The sequence below is a fragment of the Jaculus jaculus genome, chromosome 5 (assembly GCF_020740685.1).
Source record: "Jaculus jaculus isolate mJacJac1 chromosome 5, mJacJac1.mat.Y.cur, whole genome shotgun sequence".
NCBI lineage: Eukaryota > Metazoa > Chordata > Mammalia > Rodentia > Dipodidae > Jaculus > Jaculus jaculus.
This window is the reverse complement of record NC_059106.1, coordinates 109711724-109733763: the sequence shown is the minus strand read 5'-3', so window position 1 is coordinate 109733763 and position 22040 is coordinate 109711724. Positions and strand designations below refer to the sequence as shown.

Sequence of the window (22040 nt, the reverse complement as noted above, 5' to 3'; positions counted from 1 at the left end):
AATAAACTGGGCTGGCATTCTCCAATGGCAATGAGCCTGGGCTGCCACTATCCAATGATGATGAACCTGGGCTGGCATTATAGAGTATTTAAACCTGAGTTTCCAGGGGTCATAGCACCAAGGTAGTGCCCAATGGCAAGAGGCCACTGGTATTCCAGGTGACCACAGTTACTGGACTCTTGATGACTACTCCCATACTATGCATTCTAGAATACATGTGGATGAGAGACCTTAGGCCTACACCCCCATAGGCTTTCCATGGTGAGAGCAAGACAGGACAAGAACTGACTTCCCAAGGTCAATAAATTTGAAGTTTTCAGCAGCCATTTTATCAGGAGTTTAAGTCAATACCAGGGCCCACCGCTCCAGTCCCAAGCCAGTGCCTGTTAGACATCTGCTTCCTAATTTTGGTTAGTTAAGTGAAAGAAAGATGGCCTGTAACAATTGCTCCGGTCCTTCTAGGTCTTCAAACCCTAGTCTAACATTTGCCCAGCAATTCAGCTCAGCCACCACAAGAGGCCACCCTAGCTTTGGAGTAGTGCCCAGAAACAATCTGGCTTCAGGTAGATGGGATTACTGAATGTAGATCCAGCCTGTTTTCCACCCCTTTTCCCCTTCCAGATAAGTCACAGCCTATGGGGGCTTCTCGGGCCTCAGCCACCCAAATAAAACTGATGCAGAAAAGCAGACTGTAGCCTTTGGCATGATACTGTTGTTGAAAAAGGTCCTTAAACATTTACATGTTCATGGGTCCCCTGACCACAGTAACTGCTGTCGTTTGAAGAGCCCCTGCATTGTCTCAGGTGACATGTGAGGCCCTGGAAGAACGGGATGGATTTCTCACTGAAATCTCTCCAAAGAGGAATTCTCATGCCTGATTAATAAACTGTCCATGAGCTTTCCCTTGTAGTAACAAATTCCTGAGATCATTCAGCATATCAAGAAAATGGGTTTATTTAGTTCACAGTTTTCAGAGTGTCCATCCGTAATCATTTGCTTTGTCACTTGGACCTGTGATCATATCGCTGAAGAAGCACATGATGGAACGAGCCAATGCCCCTTAGTGACAGCTAGAAGCAAAAGGACAAAAAGACTAAGGTCGTATAGTACCATAGACCCTCCCTCTAGACCCCGCCTCCTCCGAAGTGTGAAGGTAGAAGCCAAGCCTTTAATGCCCGGGCCATTGAGAGACATTTTGGATCCAAGCTGCTTCACAGATGAAGGAAGAAACAGCAACTCAGAACTAAAATGACTTGTGCAGAACTCCAGAGCTCTGGGGGAGGTAACCCCAGAAGGCCCTTGGTGCCATTAGTCAGGAGATGAGATTAGGGTCATTCAAGCTGGCAGAGTTCTCACCAGAAGTTCTCAGATTGCTCATATCCTGGAACTTTTAGTTCAGAGTTCTTTCTGGGGAGCCACGGCACCTGTGCCGGCCTGCAGCACAGGCAGAGCATGTCACTCACTGCACTTACTGTGGTGTTCAGGAGAAAGCAAAGGAAACTTCTCATGTCTGCATCTTTAAGCACTTTTATTAAGTGGAACAAGCTATTTCTGAACACGAGAGTGGCCAACAGCCTTAGAGGAAATTAAAATGAACCATGACAATAGAAAATTGCACAGGGGCATGGCAGATTCTCCAGAGATAAATACAACAAGGCTTTCAACAGCATTCAGGAAAGACTGGAGATCATGGAGATTATGTTGTGTGGTAGAGGGAGCAAGCCATCTGAAAATTAGAGCTCAGGCTGATGGGATGGCCAATCAGCATGCTTGTCGGATCTCTATTAAAAACACCCTTGGGCATGATGGACAAAGTGGTGAGAAAAACAGATCTATCCAGACACTGTGCGCATGCTATATGAGTGCCATGGTCTGAATTCTATTCCACCAAATCCATTGATTGAAGCCTTACTCCCATGGTGATGGTATTTGGAGAGGGTACCTTTAGAAGATGGTACAGTTTAGATGAGGTCATTTGGGTAAAGTCCTCATGTTAAGAGAGGAAGAGGTTCGTGTTAATTTCCTCTAAGGCTGTTGGCCACTCTCGTGTTCAGAAATAGCTTGTTCTATTTAATAAAAGTGCTTAAATATGCAGACATGAGAAGTTTCCTTTGCATTCTCCTGAACACCACAGTAAGTGCAGTGAGTGGCATATGCTCTGCCTGCGCTGCAGGCCGGCACAGGTGCCATGGCTCCCCAGAAAGAACTCCGAATCAAAAGTTCCAGGATATGAGCGGGGTCTGAGAACTTCTGGTGCGAACTCTGCCAGCCTGATGTCCCTCATCTTGTGAAGAGGCCCGAGGCACCTGTCTCTTTTCACCGTGTGAGCACATAGACAAAAGGCAGCTGCTTGCTGCACACCGGAAGGAAAGCTCTTACCAAAGGCCACCCATGCCAGTACCTTGATCTCAGAGGACCTATGAGGAATAACTATGAGTAACCTCCGAGTAATAAAGAGGAATACATTTCTGCTACTTGAGCCACAAAGTCTGAGCTATTTAATATGGCACCTTGCACTAAGGCAGTGGGAAGTGGAGGTGAACACCCAGATGTTGGCTTCTAAGAACTCTCATACCTTAAGGGTTGGAAGTGTGGTCTATCTAAAGATTGCAGTCAATATCAGATATTAGGATTATGATTGAGTTATGCTTTCTGATACCAAAGACTTCATAAATGTATCTCCATCAAAGGCTAGCTTCTTAATAAGTATGGGGTGAGTGGGTAGATGAGTGGATGGATGGCTGGGAGGGTTGAGTGGTGCATGAATGGGTACATAGATGGTTGTAATGGATGGACAGGTAGAATGGGTGGGTAGGTGGGTGAGTGGGTGGATGAATGGAAGGAATGAGTGGATAGGTATATGAGTGGGTGAATGGGTGAATGGACTGTGGACAGATGTGTGAGTGAACGAATAGATTGGTGGTGAGTGGAAAGATGAGTGGGTGTATAAATGAATGGATCCTACAACTAAAGGCCTGGCACAGAGTAGATGAGTTTGTGGTCATAGATAGAACTATACTTGGCAGTGAAGAAAGGGACACCTCAGAGCAAGTAGCCGGGGTCCCTGCTGAGGAAGGAGCCACTGGAACACCCTCTCCCTGATCCCAGGATTCTCAGTAAGCTGCCACAGACAGAAATCCAATAACACTGTCTTCCAGGGAAAGAAAGTCTGTCTGTCTACACCAAGAGGGGCTGCTCCCCTGCGCCCCCCCATGCTCATTCCATCGCCTCATAAGATGACCACTGTCGCTTTTGCCCCATGGCCTCCTGAGAGTAGATAGGAGCTGTCTGCCTAGCCAGCTTGCAAAAGCCTGAAGAGATGAACCATTACTGAATAAGATTTTTCCTTTCAAAAATCACTTTAGTCATCTCAATTTTGAACCAAGAAGATGGTCTGCGTTGTAGTAGAGGGAGTGCCTCATCCTCAGAATCTGTCTGGCCACATGTTACTCTCATCATAGTGACTGAGGAGTAGAAACAGAGCAAAGAAGCACCAGAGAGCTAGAAAATGTAAACTGAGTCCCATTTTACATGCTTCTAGAATATTCTACAGCAGGCTATAGTCAGTCCTACTGAGTTTGGAGCCCTAGACTGTGGTAGAATCTAGGCTCAGGCCCTGATGCAGACACACAGGATCCCAGAGCCTTTGTAATAAATCTGTTTTAGCTCCTTCAGCTGTGCTGTGGTCTGAGGAGCTGCCTCACAAGGACATTTGTGCTGTGTTGTTTATTTCTTTGTCCTGTGTGCCCCTCGGTGTGACTCTGCCACAGTCCTCTCTTGTTAGACCTCTAATGAGGTCGCTGAAGATGTCTGTGTCAGGATCATGTTGCTTGGTGTTGGAGTCCAACTCTCAGTCGACTTCACACTCTCAGAACTAGTGCTGTGTGAGATTTGAAAGCCAAGAATGGTTTTCTCTGCCCATTGAATGTTTGTAACAAAAATAATGGTGGGGACTGAGGATATGGCTTAGCTGCTAAAGTGTTTGCTATGCAAGCATGAAGACCTGAGTTTGGATCCTCAGTACCTACACAAAAAGCTGAGTGTAGCAGCATACACCAGTAATCCCACTAGTGGGGAGGTAAAAACAGGAGACTCCCTTGGGTTTGCTAAATCAGTACACTCCAGGTTTAATGAGAAACCCTGTCTCAATAAAATAGAGAGCTATTGAGGAAAACAGTTAGTGTCAACCTCTGGCCCTTCACACATGTGCATCCACAATCATATGAACATGCACACTCACATACACACACGCTCCAGAATGTCCCCTGGTGAGAGGCAGGGGAACCCTTAGGAAGGGGGCAGTGGGCTAGACCAGCTCCTGGTCAAACCATTCTAAAGAACCTCCTGCCTCTGCTGGGGTGGCTGGGAGGTCTGGAAACCCTTTGCAGAGTTCATATTAAGCACACAAGAGTTCAGGGCTCTGAGGGCCAGGCCTGGTCAGGAATTTGTTCAGTCTAGAGCCTGTATACATCCCCACACCCAGTCCAGGGCTGAGGACTTTGCCTCACCAGATTCACTAGGATCTCACATTTGAATATAGCAAAGGCTCCAGGAAGTGGGTATTGTCTGATATGCATTGAGAGTCAGAAGGTGACCCTGAAGAGGACAGGAGTGGTCTCACACTCACTGCCTGCAGGGCCGGCATTTGGGAAATATCCCATCAAAGGCCAGAGCAGGGGCTGTCCTGGCCGCCTCCCTGCCCGCCCACTTTGGCAACAAGAATGAAGACACTCTACACTAGAGGGGGAGCTAGCTGCAAGTCACCAGCGCTGAGGTGAATGGGAACCGGCAGGGTAGCAGGGGCCTCAGAGCAGGATGGGCAGGTCACAAGGAGCAGCTGTAGGGAGCATCGTGAGGCCTGATTGAAGAGGGATGAAAGGGCCAGCCCAGCTCCGCGGCAGCTGCCCCTCACTCCCCTCGCCCGTTTGCCTGTCTGGGCCACTGGCCTCCTCACATCACAGGCGTCTGCTGAGGGCCAGGCCTGCCCTGCACCTTTTGCAAAATGAAAGGAACCCATATCAGAGAGGAGCTGAAGCACAGGAAAGGGCCTCTTTCCTTTCAAAGACTTTCGTTTGTGATGGGATTTTTTTTCTAGGTGATCTTATTTCAAAGACCCTTTGAAAAATTTGTGGGTTTTGTAATGGATGAAAAGTTACTTGGAAATAGGACTAAGAAGTTTTTGGTTGAAAGTTGTTGGAGGAAAGTTGAAAGCATCGAGTTGTAAGGTTCTGCCAGATTTATCATTTCTTTTGTCCATGAAGCCCATCACTGGAAGGGGGTTTGGAGGAAGGAGCCCAAGGGGATGCGGACAGGGCATGTGCGAGACCGTGGTGCAAAAGCCAGCCCCTTCCACAGTTGCTTTACATCTGCAAGGCAAGCCATCTATGCTGAACTTTTGAGCTTAAATGTCCCTAAGGAGTAGACTTTGATGTTAGAAAAGGGAAAAGCAAATATGCGTCCAGAATACTATAGAAAACTGGGTTCCATCAAAGACGATGGCTACCACACAGGTGTTTCATATCAGGAAAAGAATTAGGAAAGAAGACAGAGCCCAGGCCGAGCTGAGAGAAGGGCCTGGTGCGAGCGCCGAGCATGTCCATGCTAAAGAACTGAGGACAGAAGAAACCAGAAACAACTGCACAGGGAAGGAGGATGGTTTAGATGAAGAAAAGCGTGGGAACCAGAAGTGGGGAAGGGAGTTTCAAGGAAAATGCAAATATTGGGGCTCATAGAAGAGGACAGGAAATACTACTGGGCTTAGCATTAGGAGGTCATTGAAGTTGAAGTGCAAGGAGGCAAGAGGTAGGTGTGGAAACTGGGACCAGCGGGGATAAACACCAGGTATTCCAGCCTCAATAAGGGTGACTATAACAGAAAAGACAGGAGGCCCATGGACTCCAGAATGGCAGAAAAAAAAAAAAGAAAAGAAAAAGAAAACAAGAGAAACTGAAAAGAAGGAAGGAAAGAGGGAGGGAGTGTAAAGAAAGGGAATATGAAGCTTGGTGCCAGCCTGGCAGAGGAATCGGGCTGTACAATCCTGAACAGAGACTGAGAAACTGGCCCCGTCCAAGCAGGTTCAGAGCACACTGGCATGACCTAGGGTTTACGAGAGGAGGAGAGATCACGGGAGCCAGCACACCTGTCTCCCTAGCCATAGTGTGTGCTGTGGTCACAGTACAAGGAAGGAAAGGTTGTGGCTAGAATCCTGCAGGCACCTAGACAGAGCTCAGAGTGTTACCTAACAATGTAATATGTGTGAGTGTACCCTTAACAGGGCTAACTGAACCCATGTGAGAGGCTGTCAGCCCCAAAGAGGTGGCCAAGGGAGATTCTGAAGGTCATAAGATGATATTGTGGCTTGTTCCCCAAAAGTTCACATTCTGGAGGCTTTGCACCACCACTTGAATCCCCCTCCCCAGTTGGTAGTGTTCAGGTCATGAAGCTTCTAAGAGAGAGAGGGTAAGTGGGTCATGGAGGCTCCACCCTCAAGAGGAGTAGGTTAATTCCCTCTAGAACAGCTGTTATAAAAAGAACGAGGGGTTGGGGAGATGGCTCACTTGATAAAGCACTTACTTGCTTAACACAAGGACCTGAGTCGATCCCAAGGACCCGTGTAAATGCCAGGGCACAGGGACATGGGTCTGTAATCTAAGTCCTGGGTAAGTTAAGGCAGGTGAGTCCTTGGAGCTTGCTAGCTAGCCAGTCTAGCCTAGTTAGTGAGCTCCAAGCCAAAAAAAGAGGTGGTCAACTTACCTGAGGATAATACCTGAGCTTGTTCTCTGACCTGTGCACACACTTCATACACACACACAGAAGCAAAGAGCCAGGTGTGGTGGTGAATGCCTTTATTCCCAGTACTCGAGAGGCAGAGGTAGGAGGATCACTGTGAGCTCAAGGCCAGCCTGAGACTACATAGTGAATTGCAGGTCAGCCTGGCTAGAGCGAAACACTACCATGAAAAGTCAAAAATAAAAAGCAAAGAGAAAAAGTGAGCTTGGCTGGGCATAGTGGCACATGTCTTTAATCCCAGCACTTGGGAGGCAGAGGTTCGAGGCCAGGTATGACTACAAAGTGAGTTACAGGTCAGTCTGGCTAGAGTAAGACCCTACCTCAAAAAAAAAAAAAAATGAGCCTTGTCCCTCCCCAGTCTCTTGCTTTATATAGACATTTTCTACATATATGCCTGCCTTTGGGAGCAGACTCCAGGTACCATGCTCTTGATTCTTCATAATAAATTAAGACACTTCTTTTTTATAATGTATCCAGCCTCAGGTATTTTCTTATAGCAACACAAAACAGGTACAATAGACATGGGTCTAAGACTCAAGTTCGACACCGTCTGTGTATTAATAAACTTCTCTGGGCCATATGACTCTGCCCATACCTGGAGAATGGAAAGTAGTTAAATGTAAGCTGTTAGGGGCTGGAGAGATGGCTTAGTGGTTAAGGCACTTGCCTACAAAGGCTGATGACCCAAGTTTGATTCCCCAGTACCCAAGTAAACCCAGATGGACAAAGTGGCACATGTATCTTGAGTTCTTTACATCAGCTGGAGGCCTTGGCATGCCCATTCTCTCAGTCTCTCCTCTCTGTCTCTCTCTGCTTGCAAGTAACCGTGTGTGTGTGTGTGTGTGTGTGTGTGTGTGTTTTGGTTTTTAGAGGTAGGGTATCCCTCTGGTCCAGGCTGACCTGGAGTTAACTATGTAGTCTCAGGGTGGCCTTGAACTCACAGCGATCCTCCTACCTCTGTCTCCCTGTGCTGGGATTAAAGGCATGCACCACCACGCCCAGCTATAAAAATATTTTTAAATGTAAGCTGGGCTGGAGAGACTGTTTACTGGTTAAGGTGGCTGCCTACAAAGCCAAAGGACCCTGGCTTGATTCTCCAGGACCCACATAAGGCATATGCACAAGGGGACACATGCATCTGGAATTTGTTTGCAGTGGCTGGAGACCCTAGCGCACCCATTCTCTTCATCCATATCTTTCTTCCTCAATCTCTCTCTCTCTCTTTCTCTCTCTCTCTCTCTCTCTCTCACTGTCTCTCTCTCTCAAATAAATAAATGAAAATTTTAAAAACGTAAGCCATTAGGGAGGCAGCTGGTCCATCAGCTCCATTTCATCAGGCATCCTCTTATGGGTCTGGCCTATTCAAATGCCCATCCAAGCACAGAAAGTAGTTGGTATTTACTGATGTCCCTCAGGTCACAGAGCAGGAGTGGAGCCTGCATGGGTGTCTGGCATTCTATCTTCCACCTCAGCCAAGCCTGTCCCTGGGGTCTGTCCTTTCTTTACCCTGCCCCTTGCTACCCACTCCATCCTTCCTATATCCCCACCCAAGCTCCTGGCAGGATCATTTACCCTCCAGAGACATCATCATATTCTGTAATATGATTGGAATCTGAATATGTATTTAAAATGACAAGACTGAAATTAAAATTTAAATAAAGAATTACTTTCTTGAAGTTGCTCCGAAAGCAGTAATTTAGCAGCAAATTGATAGAGAAAGGTAAGCACTGGTCCTTTAAACCATCTTGCAGTTTCCGGCAGGCAAGCCAGAAGTGTCTCAATTTAACACATCATTGGTTAGTATTATTAGAAATTTCATCGGGCTCTGCAGTACACTCCGGCAGGGTCTGAAGGGGAAGCTGAGGGCACAAGTCTGGGGACCCAGAGAGGGCAGTCTGGCTACTGAGGGCTAGAGGGGCGTGGGAGACCCCACCCAGCACCAAGTGTGGCTTGAACTGCACTTGTCATCCTGCTTGTAGTTTTTCAGCAAGCAGGAATGGAGAAGTAAGAGGCTCTTGAATGACATTTGCTCCTCTGGCAGCTTTGTCAGCACATCTTTGGATCCCTGGAAACCTGTGTTGAGTCCTTAATCACAGCCTCCCCAGAGAGCTGGCTCTCATGAGCCACATAACCAAGGCCCTCAAACCTGCTCCAACCTGGACCTGATGGGCAGATACAGCCCCTTGGGACTCCAGGCCCTGGCATGGGCCTGGGCACTTGTGTAGAAAGACTATCATAGTTCTTCATGGCAGGGCCATGGATTCCCGGATCAACATCTCTGTTGATCTGCTGAATGAAAGCCTCTAAACACGGGGTCTAGACACCTCCATTTATAACATTCCCCCCAGATGCATAATCTCATGTGCGTTCACGTTGGAGATCCCTATGGTGTGATGGCTGCACATTAGGCTCCTGTGCTCTTAGAATCCGTACACCCAGTGATAAGCTGACAGAGCCAGAAACCACAGCAGCCTAGGGACAAACCCATAAGGCACCAAAAGATCTTTTCCCGGTGCATGACTTCTGTCATTAGCGCTCCATTCCCCAAAGCAAGAATTGTCTTACCTTCCCAGGGTTTCACCTTTGCATGTGAACACTCCCGCAGGCAGATACACTCTGCCTCCAATATGCTCACCAAAAACTCACCTCCACCCTTCCCCGCAGGTGGACCTGGTAGCCAGGTAGACCCTCAGTGCTTCCTGAAGGAGAAGAGATGGTAGAAGGTAGGAAGCAAAGGAGATGCGCTTTGCCCAGTGAGACTTAACTCTGGAGCCTCCAGCTGCTGTCACGCCTAACAACCAAAGGCCTGGTGGACAGAGGCACTGTGCCCCGTCCAGCACACTCGTTCTCACTATTCACAGATGAGCAGTGGGAATGATAAGCCTCCGAGGAACAAGGAAAATAAAATGGCAGAACGTGCCAGAGCTCCCCGTCCATAGGCTCTCAAAGCTGTGCTGCCCTCCTCAGATGGCTCAACTTCCAGACTGCACAGTGTTTGAGCAGCTGGTCAATTGCTTATGCTCTGGCTGCTAGGGAAAGTGCAGAGCAAGTATTTTGAGGAAGGGTGTGCAAAATATATAGCACTGTCAGAAAACATGGCTCTGGTCAGGATGGAGGCCAGGACAGGTGAGCATCCATCATCACTAGGGGCCTTCAGAATCCAGAGCTAGAGACTGCAAGGGTGACCCTCAGAACATCATCCCCAAATTGGGTGGGGACTGCAGGGAGTCATTAGGTAAAAACTAAAGCTATAGAGCAAGATGTGAGAGCTCCACGCTTCAAGTCTTCTACTGGTGTGTTCTTCCCTGTGGCTGCCCCAGCTTTTCATCCAAGGCCACTTCACCCCCATCTGGGGTGGCTCCAGGGAGGCTAACTTGTTTTAGCATTTACGGAGTTCCAGCCTCTTCTGTGTTTATGCTGCCCTGGGTCATCTGTGGAACACAGAGGGACGCAGATAACACTGTGGATGTGTTTGCCAAGAGCAGCATGCAAGTGACTCTTTGATCTCTTGCTATTTTGTGATATACACAGTAGACTGTGTGTCCTCTCTCCCCTCCTCTTTTCTTTGTTACTGGCTTAACCATATTTTCTAATATCACACACATTTGCATGGAGGGTACAGAAGTTGTGGTGTGAGATAGTTGTACAGTGCCCGTGGCAGTGATAATCACCAGGTGGCGGTCACTGATCACAGGTTTGGCCTGCAGGGCCTAGGAAAATAAGGCAAAAGTTCTGAGTCTTTTTAAAGTAATAGGCATAGTGGCACATCTACCATACTCTGTCAAAATGGTAACAGGCCCCTGACACCTTTTGTGATTTGACTACTCAAATTCATTGGCGTGCTGGAGGCTAGGAGCCCCATTTTCCTTCATGTCTGCCATTTTTGCCTCTGTAGCTTTGAGTGTTTACCGCCCCGGCCTGGTCTTCCTTGGTGTGTATTGTGATGTGATTCTACCGTTTCAAAACAGAGTCTCCTATAGTCCTGGCTGGCTCAAGCCTCTGTCACCAAGAATGACTTTGGACTTCTGATCCTCCTGCCTCATCTTCACAGTGCTGAGACTACTAGGTGGGCACCATCATGACTACTAGGTTGGCACCATCATGCCCAGTTTATGCCCTGCTGGGGGGTAAAACCTAGAGCCTCAAACATGTTAAGCAAGCATTCTACCACCCCAGACCTTTTTTGTTTTGTTCCTTAAGACAGGGTCTTGATATATAGCTCTGGCTCACCTGGAACTTAATATATAACCCATTCTGGCTTTGAACTGAAAGAAATCCTCCTGTCTTAGCCTCCTAAGTGTGGCAGTTACAGGCATGAGCCCCATATTATACCTGTTCCTATCTGTGATACCAGTCTCTCCATTAACAGAAGTAGGAGTGAGACATCAGTGTTCATCTCTTCCCTGTAGTCTTTCTTTGAGTCTGTCATCTTCATGGGTCCCTAGTGCTGTCTGTATGTCTCCCCAGGGCGGAACTTTGACCATGGCTAAACTCAGCTGCCCCTCAGAGCCTCTGGTACTAAGTAAGGACAGAAGCAAGCTGAGACAAGGGTAGAAGGACTCTAGCCTCCTTGGTGAGAAAGGGGTTCGTAGCAGAGGAGAAAGGGCTGGCAAGGAGTAAACTAGTACTTAATAACCCTCAGCAGGTACCATCCCACCAGCTGTGCCCGCATAGTGACAGGGTTTGGAGACCCGCAGGCCCCTGGTGTCTGGCCCAAGCAGGATGATGGGCAGCAGAAGGCTGTGGGTACCAGCAGCATCATTCCCCTACATGACCCCAGAAGTGGACTCTGGAACTAGGCTCTGTCCTGTGTCTAGGCTGAAAATGTGCCAGTTAGTTAGTACAGGGTCCCTTGGTGGTAATCTTAGCCCCAGTCCATCTTGCCTTGCTCAACTCTGCTGAACTTCTCTAGTCCAACACCGCCCCATCTCTCCTGGAAGCTTTCTCTGACTTCCTCGCACTTCTGACTTTCTTGGGAAAACAGTAGAACTGACATGTCCAACGTGATCCGTGGACTACATGAGGCCAAGGATAGCTATGAATGCAGCGCAACACAAAATCATAAGCTTACTTAAAACATTATGAAATTTTTTTTCTGAGATTTTTTTTTTTTTTGCAACTTGTGTGGTTTTCAAGTGTGAACTTTGTGGGTAACAGCATCATGTCTCAATGTTAAAATGTTCAACATGTCTGCTGTGTGTTTGGATTTCCCAGGAGACCTCTGTGCCCCTAGCCCCACAGAGACAAGACATCCTGTACCTCTGCCACATCCAGGCACTCAGAAGGAGCCAGTAGGTTCTCGTCATCATCCATGGATGGAGTCAGCCTGGCCTGCGAGAAGCCTCCACTGGCACCCAGGCCATGGTGTCCACAGTCCCTGATAAGAGGAGCCAGGCTATTTTACACTGTTCTGTGACCCACATCATTCACTTTCATTGAGGTGTGCTCCATGCATTCATTTGTTCAGTGGACCAGCAGTGATGATGCCACTCCTGTTGGCCCTCACTGTGGCTCCCAGGCCCTGCTTTCCTTCCCTGGACACTTATGCCAGGCCAGATACCTTGAGCGCCAGGCACAGTGCTTGGACCCTTCCCTCATAGAGCTTGAGAATAAGCAAGACCTGGGAGGGTCCTGCCCCAAGGGACTCTGTGTCCCTGTCATCTTTCATATCTCCCTGGCCACCCGATTGCTACTAGTCTCTGTGGCACCGTTATGCAAAGTAAAGAGCAGGGCTTCCTCTGAAAGAAGCAACCTCTGGCTGCTGTAGACTCATGGGTACACTGTCCAGTCAGGAGAGGGTATTCCATGGGAGCTCAGGTGTCTTTGCCTCACCAGCTGAGTATCAACAGCCACCCCAGGATTCCTTGGCCAGGCGTCGTTGTATTCTCAGAGCAGTTCTGTGACCATGTCCCCTCAGGCTGGTCAAAGGCAGTACATATACCTTGTGAGATGCTAGGAGGAGGGGGAGAGGCAGCCCACTCCCAGCAGGTGCCTTCAGCCTGTGCCACTGCCTCACAGGGAGCCTCAGCCATGAAGGACCTGGGTCTTTAGTGTTCCTCACAAGCTGAAAGGAGCAGGATGCTGTCAGCCACCGTAAAAATGTGACCTTTGAAAATTTACAAGAGCTCGGGTTTAAAAAGCTGCTGTGTTAATGATGCATCCCATTAGCATCTCATTAAAGGGAAGCTGAGAGGAACTGGCCCAAGCCCGCTGATGGGCCCAAGCTCACTGATGGGCAGATAGGAGCACTCCATGGGGCTGGCAGGGGCAGCTCTCCTGCTCTGCCTCTCTTTCTGAGCACCAGCATGTCAGGAAAGCAGAAGCCATGGCTGGATTTCCAGGTGCCCTACATGTAGATAATGAGAGGGAATAGAAAGCAAGGTGAGGCCCTCCCAGCCTGATCTTCCCTGTAGCTGGGTCCACATTTTTTTGGTTGTCTTTGTGGCTTTCTTGGGTTGGCAGGCCCCCACCTCCACCTTGAGAGAGGCCTGACACTCAGGCTAGTGGAAGCTCTTGAATTGCTTTTGGGCAGCTGAGGTCTGTGGAGATTCTGGTTCATGGGAGAAAAGAGCTAACAAAAGCTAAGTTAGGGGCTGGAGAGATGGCTCAGCAGTTAAGGTACTGCCTGCAAAGCCTAACAACCTGGGTTCAGTTCCCCAGTGCCCATGTAGAGTCAGATGCACAATATGGCAAATGCATCTCAAGTTAATTTTCAGTGGCTGGAGGCCCTGGTGCATCTCTTTCACTCTTCTCTCTATCTCGCTCTGCTTACAAATAAATTTTTTAAAAAAAAATTTAAAAGCAGAGTTCAGGAGGAGGAGAAACCACATACAGGGTCCCAGAAGCCTCCAGAACCTGAGGTCTGCATGCACTGACTTTGGGCCTGGAGCCCTTGGCAGGAGGAAGGGCCCTGGTTGAGCTGCCGGCCTCATACGTCAGCAGCCAGTCCACACGTTGTTTACCAGGAAGGCCGGGCTGCTCTGCAAGGGCACGTCCCTGCATCCGAACTATTTAGGAGGAGAGAAGAAAAAGGAATGTGCACTTAGTATTCTAATAAAATAAAGTTCCTGAACTGCCAGTTGCCTGCAGCTTCAGATGTTGCTAGTGCAGACAACGTGCTTTATTTGTCTTTCCTACAGGAAAAAAAAGACTATTTTCCTCTTGCACAGAAGTGCTGTCATGTATAAGCAACTGCTTGTAATAGTCACGAAAGACACAGCCAAATAGGAACCCCATAATCACCCTGCAGCTCTGGGTCTGCCTGCTTGCACGTAACTCCCAGCATCTGGCCAGGATGCAACACAGTTCACACCAATTGTCCACTAGCGTTCTTAGCTTCACTAGAGCGCCACTTGAAGTCAGGGCTGAGTCCGAGTCCCCACTGTCCTGGCCAGTGCATGACACACAACCTGAGCCCAGTGTTTATTTGCAAAAGAAATCAACCAAGACAAAAACGAGCGAGAACACACGCCTGAGCAATGCACATCAGAAAAGTGCAATTTCCCAAGTTAAAAAAATTCCTGAATTTTAGAGCAAACATTGGATCCCTAGTTTCAGTGCACAGACAACAAGCAAAATCCCCATCCCGAAGATCACCTCTGTCTCTTCCTCCTCGGTCCCTTCTGACCTCCCTGCCTCCATGCCACCTACCCCCTGCCCCCACCCTTGCATGCAGACCCAGCAGGGCAGAAATGCTGGCACTGGGAGGACTGAAAACCTAACCAAGCTGCCTCCTGCTTGGGAAGCCTCGGGGATCTGGGCAGCACAGAGGGGCTGCGTCGCCCCCTCCTGGCAGAAAGGATTTCCACATTGTCAGCAAAGGGCTCCCATTAAGGAGGCTGGGGTCTTAGCATTCAAACTTGCCCCAAACAGGGACCTGCCTGTATCCTAGTGGAGGTTTATGTCCCCTCAGCTGCCTCTGTCTCCAGGGGAAGTAATCTTTGTGCCTTTGAACCCACCAGGGCTCTGGAGCCTGGAAATGCAGAGAGGGCTAGATGCCTTTGGCCTCCAGACAAGACACACCTTGAAAGCTGTCTATTCAGAGAATGCTGGCAAAGCCACTCTTCCATTTGCTAGAGCTGCTGTGACATGGCTCAACCCCACACTCTCTTTACCCCAGCTCCCTAGCTCACCCACCCTATAAGCAGAAAGTGCAGCAAGCGCCTCTGTGCAGGAAGTTTGTCTGTGCAACTGTCCTTTCCCTTTCCTCGGAGACTTTTCTTTTGTACCATGCATTGTTCACAGAAACAGTGATCTGAAGTGCAAGCCAGAGGTAAAGTGTAGCCTAATGCTCAGTGCATCCTAGGGTCAGAATGTGACCTGCCTCCTGCTCCTCCCAGAAGGCCCTGCTGCAGGTGCCCTGTGTCAGACACGTGATGCAACAAAGCCCTGGAAGAGCAGTGCAGCCTGCTGCCTATTCTCCCTGGTTTGGTTTGGTTTGGTTTGGTTTGGTTTGGTTTGGTTTGGTTTGGTTTGGTTTGGTTTGGTTTGGTTTGGTTTGTTTTGTTTTGTTTTGTTTTGTTTTGTTTTGTTTTGTTTTGTTTTGTTTTGTTTTGTTTGCCTGCATTGGGACCCAGGAGGCTCACTCCCACACTCCAAAGTCACCAGAAGGATTGTAGGATTCACCTGAGGGTAGCCCTCAGGGCTCAATTAGCTATCTGTGACTGTCCCTGGAGAAGAGCTGCTTGTTTCTCTTCGCACTCTTCCCTTGTCCTGCATGAGCTCCCAGGAGCTATGGTCACTCTTCCCGAAGCCACTTCCACTGAGAACCACACCCCATCACAACCCAGGTATCTCATTCCAGCCTCTCCAGTGATAGGATATTTTTTAAATTATTAGTGATCATCATCATAGAAAATGTGATGTGTGGGCTAGAGGGACGGCTTAGCAGTTAAAGTGCTTGCCTACAAAGCCAAAGGACCCAGGTTCAATTCCCCAGGACCCACATAAGCCAGATGTACAAGGTGGCACATGCATCTGGAGTTCATTTGCAGTGGCTGGAGGCCCTGGTGTACCCATTATATCTCCCTCTCTCTCTCTCTCTCTTTCTCTCTCTCTCTCATAAATAAAATAAATATAAAAAATTAGAAGAAGAAAATGTGATGTGTATCTGGCTATGATGGGGCACAACTTTAATCTTCCAACATAGAAGTCAGAGGTAGGGAACTTAGAAAGATGGCTCAGTGGTTAAGATCACTTGCTGCATTATGATTGGAGTTCTAATTTCCAGAGTCTATATGAAGCCAGATGTAATTAGAAAGTAGTGCATGCATCTGCAATTCCAATTTGCCTATGGCAATGGGAAATGAAGAATCCCTTTTGAAGACCAGCCTGTCTGGCATTCCTAAGAGAGAGGGAGGGAGGAAGGGAGAGAGAGATCCTATCTCAAACAAGGTAAAAGGTGAGGACCAGCAGCCCAAGGTTGTCCTCTGACCTCCACATATATGCAGTGCCCATCCATACACACCATATACATACAAGAAAGAAAGACGAAGGAAGGAAGGAAGGAAGGAAGGAAGGAAGGAAGGAAGGAAGGAAGGAAGGAAGGAAGGAAAGGAGGGAGGGAGGGAGGGAGGAAGGGAGGGAAGGTGAGCGGGAGAGAGGGAGGGGAAAAACTAAGACCCAAAGTCAGGAAGATAGTGGGTTCAAGGCCAGCCTGGACTACATAAGACATTATCTTTAATAAAAGACCAGGACTTGGCTGGGGAGATGGCTCAGTAGTTCAAGGTGCTTGCTTTCAATGCCTGCAGAGTCTGGATTCAATTCCCTAGTGCCCACATAAAGCCTGATGCACAAAGTGGTGCATGCATCTGGAGTTCACTTGCAGCAGCAAGAGACCCTGGTACACCCATACTCTCTCTCAAAAAAAAAGACCAAGGGCTGGGGATGTAACTCCATGGAGGAGCACTTGCCTAGCATGCAGAAGGCCCTGAGTGCAGTCCCTGGTACCACAAAAACTTTTATTTTGATGAATGCATGAACGTATAGACAAGAAGTTAACCATAATCATATCTCCCAAGGATAATATCCTGCTAACATGTTGGTCATTTCCTCTTTATACATATTATTCAAACTAGGATGTTTACATAGGGAAGTCAATGAGTGTCATTTTGTGGCCTGCTTTTCTCACCAGTCTCATAGTGTCAGCATCTTGCCTTCTCATTAAAAATTCCTAGAAAACAGGCTAGGAGATGGCTCAGTGGTTAAAGGCACTTGCTTGTAAAGTCTGATGGCCCAGGTTCAGTTTCCCAGTATTCACATAAACCAGACACAAAAAGTAGCACATGGGACTAGAGAGATGGACCAGGGGTTAAAGATACTTGATTGCAAAGCCTGCTGGACTGGGTTCAACTCCCCAGTACCCATGTAAAGCACAAAGTGGGGCTGGAGAGATGGCTTAGAGGTTAAGTGCTTGCCTGTGAAGCCTAAGGACCCCAGTTTGAGGCTCGATTCCCCAGGACCCACATTAGCCAGATGCACAAGGGGGCGCACGTGTCTGGAGTTCTTTTGCAGTGGCTGGAGGCCCTGGTGCACCCATTCTATCTCTGCCTCTCTCTCTCTCTCTCTCTGCCTCTTTCTCTTTGTGTCACTCTCAAATAAATAAATAAAATAAATAATTTTTTTAAAAGCACAAAGTGGCATATGCATCTGGAGTTCATTTGCAGTGGCAGGAGGACTTGACATACCCATATTCATTCATTCATTCTCTCTTTCTCTCAAATAAAGAAATCAATAAAATATTTATTTTTCAAAAGTGGCACATGAGTCTGGCGTGTTTATTTACAGCAGCAAGAGATCCTGGTGTGTGTACATGCACATACACACACATACATACATACATACATACATACATACATACATACATACATATATACATAAATTTGTTTTAAAAAAGAATTCCACGAGCTGGACATGGTGGCGCACACCTTTAATCCCAGCACTTGGGAGGCAGAGGTAGGAGGATCGCCATGAGTTCGAGGCCACCCTGAGACTACATAGTGAATTCCAGGTCAGCCTGGGCTAGAGTGAGACCCTACCTCAAACCCCCCCCCCAAAAAAAAAAAGAATTCCAAAAACCCACAGTTCTTAGGGACTGTTTAATAGCCCATCATAGAGCCGTAGGTTGGGAAGACAGATTTGGGTTACTATGGGTTATTGATCATCTCAGAGCTGGGGCGCCCTCATATCTGAAGTCAGAACCCTCTTTCCCTTGTGACAGCTTACCTAGCATGTCTGTGGAGGGGGCTGAAGAGGTGCTGGCTGAGGCTACAGCCGCATCTACTCTGCCCAGATACTCTGTGACTGTCCAGTAAGGCTGGATACAAGGCTGGCTTTCTGCCCCTGGCGCTGGTTCCAGTGTTCAGTGCTCAGGGCTCAGGGGCACTGGTGGGGGAACAGATCCCAGGCAGTGTCTCAGGACAGGCTGTGCTCACCACCCTAATCTGCTTCTTGCAGGCTCCTGGCATCTCCAAAGCGGACAATCAGTCCCAGGGACTTACAACCAGCATCCGGTGGGGGCAGACACCCATCAATCAGTCCACGCCCTGGGACACTGATGAGCCACCTTCCAAACAGATGAGGGAGAGTGACAATCCAGGTATGTGTTCATCAGCCAACAGAAGTACCTACTTCCTCCTTTCCAGAAGGTCCTAATCCATAAACCGGAAGAAGTCCAGACATCAGACTTGGAGCAGGGGACCCCAGTGTCATTCCCCATGCAGTAGCTATATCTCTACTCTTTGCTCTGCTACTCAAAGTATTTGGGAGAGCAAGCTGTAAGAGTGACATTATAGGGGTAACTGAATCCACCCCAACTTATTGTGGATACTCATTCCCAAACCTCAGTACCATGATTCAGACATACCTCTCATGTCACTTTTCCAAGCAGTTGTCTCTCCTATAGCATCATAGTCCATGGACAGCTCTGGTCAGAATAAATGTCTTTCCCTTCACCTCCCATTGCTCCCATAGCTACCCACTTGGTAAAGATACCTGGACACCCCCCTTACCCTCATTCAAGTACTTTTGCTGAATAAACACCCCAAGTCCTTCAGTCACATCTGGAGCCACGGATTTTGGTCCCTTCACCTTCCCAGTAATGGCTCACTCTGCATCCCACTTTAGAAACAAACCTGGGCCCCATGCTAACAGCCCACCAGCTATGTGAGCAGTCCACTCCTTTCAGCACCTCCATGTCGATCACCGTAGCTGTTGATCACAGCAGTTCAACCTGTACACCGGGATAACATGCCATCCCTGAAGTAAAACCCCAACAGTATTCTGAGGTCACCCCTATCCACCTCCTCACAAATGGGCTTAGGCCGCTGGGTTTGGGGACACAAGGACAGACTCTCACAGTCTCTCCCCATTTGGTTTCTAGGACCTCAGACTCCTGCTTCCCCTGTGGCCTGCCCTTCTGGGATTATGTCCTCCACAGGTCATGGTAGCTTCCAAGTCATTGATACTGAACAGTGATCAGGACTTGCTCCCAGTGACTCAGGACCTCTCTTTAGATCTTCAGCCCTTGCCACGCATTCACCCCACCAGAAATGAATCCTTTCATGGCTCTGCATCCTGTCTTCACACAGAGCTGACTGGGCCCTTTCCAACTGGGCTCAGAAGTTCTCAGGAGAACTGGGTTTGAAGTTTCAGGCCTTACCTTGAGACACTTGGGCTGGCTCGTGTATTACCACTCCTCTGTTCAGCTTGGAGGTGATTTCCCTCAGCAGCCCATTCTAGAATCTTGTCAGCACTACTTTGCCAAATGTTTCTTGGCTTCCAGTTTCTCTTTCTCATTACCAAAACTCATAAATATGCTTTGCACGTTTATCCCATGCCTTGTTCTGGGTGTGATCTCAAGGCTTGCAAGAGTCCTAGGATGTTGATGTTACTAGTGTACCTTCTCACATGAGGAAACTGACTCAGGAAAGGTGTGTGCCCCATGTCACTCAGCTAAAAAGAGGCAGAACCAGAAGTCAGAGCCAAAGGGTCTTTCTGTCTCCCCAGCCTGACCCTGCACCACTACATCAACAGCACCCCCTTCCCAGAGGTTTGAGAGTCTGCACTCCTGTCCTGTCTTGACTTTTTTTTTCTGGAAGAGAGCTCCCAGCCACTCCTTCTAGTCTCCAGGCCCACCACTTTTCCTGCCTCAGTCTTTCCATCTTCAGTCTACAGTCTAACCCCAAAGGAATCATAAAAACCAAGGTCATGTTGGGGCAAGAGAGGTGACCCAGACTGGACTTCCCTGTCACTGGGTCTTCCAACTTCTTCACAAGCCTCTTGGGTCACCTCAGTGTCAGTCAGGCTTGGACTCTGCTCTGCCTAATCTGGGTACGAATGGCCTTCTGTATGGATCATTTCTCAAGAGGTGTGTCTGGACTACCTTGTTCCCCCAAATTTTCTTCCACAGCCAAGTTGAGCTCCTCTTGTTTCCATGAGAGCTGGCTATATGGAGGGTGCTTGGGCAAAGCCTGGCATCCCAGCAAGGCTCTGCCAGCCTTGCACAGGTTGCATCCTCTCTCACCCCAGTGCCTGCGAGCACCTCACCCGAAAGCCCAGCAGGCCACCAGCTTCTTCCTGCCCACAGCAGTTCTCCAGAAAGAGAGGAAAAACCCCAGCATTTATGGAGCATTTACCACATACCAGACACTCTGCTAGTTTTATTTCATTTTCTTTCAAATGCATTTCCATCATTCATTTGTTCCCAGTAGCCCTAGGAAGTAGATATGGCCCGTCCAGAATAATTGATGAACAAAAATGGGGCCCTTAGCTCATAAGTGGCAGAGCTGAGATTTGAGTCCAGGCATCTCTGAAGGCCTGTGCTTTTCCTGTCTACTCTGTTGAAGCTTACCCCTCCCAGCAAATCTTGCTTCTTTGCTGAGCCCCTTAGCCACTTGCTCATATCCCTCTAAGCACCTAGCCAGTGATCATAATCATACATTATTACACTGTGAGTTCCTGGACACAGGTGTTGTCCACCACTGTGACCTCAGCACCCAGCCCAAGGCTAGCACAGTGTTTGTTGAATAAATGTGTAACGGGCAGATAACGTTCCTTCAATCTCCCTTGCAGGCACAGGGCCATGGGTGACCACGGTGGCCGCCGGGAACCAGTCTGCCCTGATCGCACACTCCTATGGAGTGGCCCAGCCTCCCACCTTCAGCCCGGCTGTGAACGTCCAGGCCCCAGTCATCGGGGTGACCCCCTCACTGCCTCCCCACGTGGGGCCCCAGCTCCCGCTGATGCCAGGCCACTACTCACTCCCACAGCCGCCCTCCCAGCCACTGAGCAGTGTGGTGGTGAACATGCCTGCCCAAGCCCTGTATGCCAGCCCTCAACCCTTGGCCATGTCCACCCTGCCTGGTGTAGGGCAGGTGGCCCGCCCAGGACCCACCGCTGTGGGCAACGGCCACATGGCAGGTCCCCTGCTGCCTCCACCACCTCCGGCCCAGCTGTCTGCCACTCTCCCCAGCAATGCCCCTGCCACTAATGGGCCCCCCACCACAGACTCGGCCCACGGGCTACAGATGCTGCGGACGATTGGCGTGGGGAAGTATGAATTCACCGACCCAGGGCACCCCAAAGGTAAGTCCTGCCACCACATGCCCCTTGTCTGCCTAGTCTGTACCCCCCTGCCTGGTCACTCAGCACAGCAAGCTGGGGAGTGTGTATCATGGTGGTTCCTTCTCTGGCCTCACCCAACAGAAGCTGCAGTAGGAGCTCTTTAGAGGAGGTTAGGTGGACATCCTTGGTGGCTAGGTGGACATCCTAGGCCTGTAGGTGGAGAGTGGCAGAGAAGAGGAAGAATTCAAATGGGCAACAGGAGGAAGACCCGAGGAGGAAGGCAGCATGAGCCTGCAAGCCCAGAGCCCTGGCAATGCTCATCTCTGAGCTGAGGCCAGGCAGAATGGGAACCATGTCCTCCTCTTATGGATCCCTACAATGTCCCACCCATGAGGACATTCAGAATACAAGCTGTTCATTCCCACCAGGACAAGCCTTCTCCACAAAACCTTGGATAGGACCAGTGCACTTAGGTAGGCCCAAGCCCATTGCCAGCCATCCTGAGTTTTCAGTGTGGAGAACTGAACAGTGCTCTGTAAGTCCCTGAGGAAGAATGGCTCTAGCCCAGGCTTCAGTAAACCCACTTCCCCCTCCCCAAGTGAGTTTCTTTGTAGGGAGCTAGAAGGTAATTCCTTGTGAACAGATTCTTAGGACGGGGACTCACAGGGGCTTTAGGGTTAGAGCAAGTT

The 22040-nt window shown here is 49.0% G+C and overlaps 1 protein-coding gene across 4 annotated transcripts in view; it reads left to right on the top strand.

The window, feature by feature from the left end:
* Klhl29 (kelch like family member 29) overlaps positions 1 to 22040 on the top strand; it is a 287828-nt gene that overhangs the window by 203283 nt on the left and 62505 nt on the right. For all 4 annotated transcript variants that reach the window (XM_045149551.1, XM_045149552.1, XM_004663761.2 and 1 more), the window contains 2 exons: positions 18244 to 18385; positions 20860 to 21372. In XM_045149551.1, the coding sequence (XP_045005486.1) occupies positions 18244 to 18385; positions 20860 to 21372 (655 nt within the window). The remainder of the gene's footprint in view (positions 1 to 18243; positions 18386 to 20859; positions 21373 to 22040) is intronic.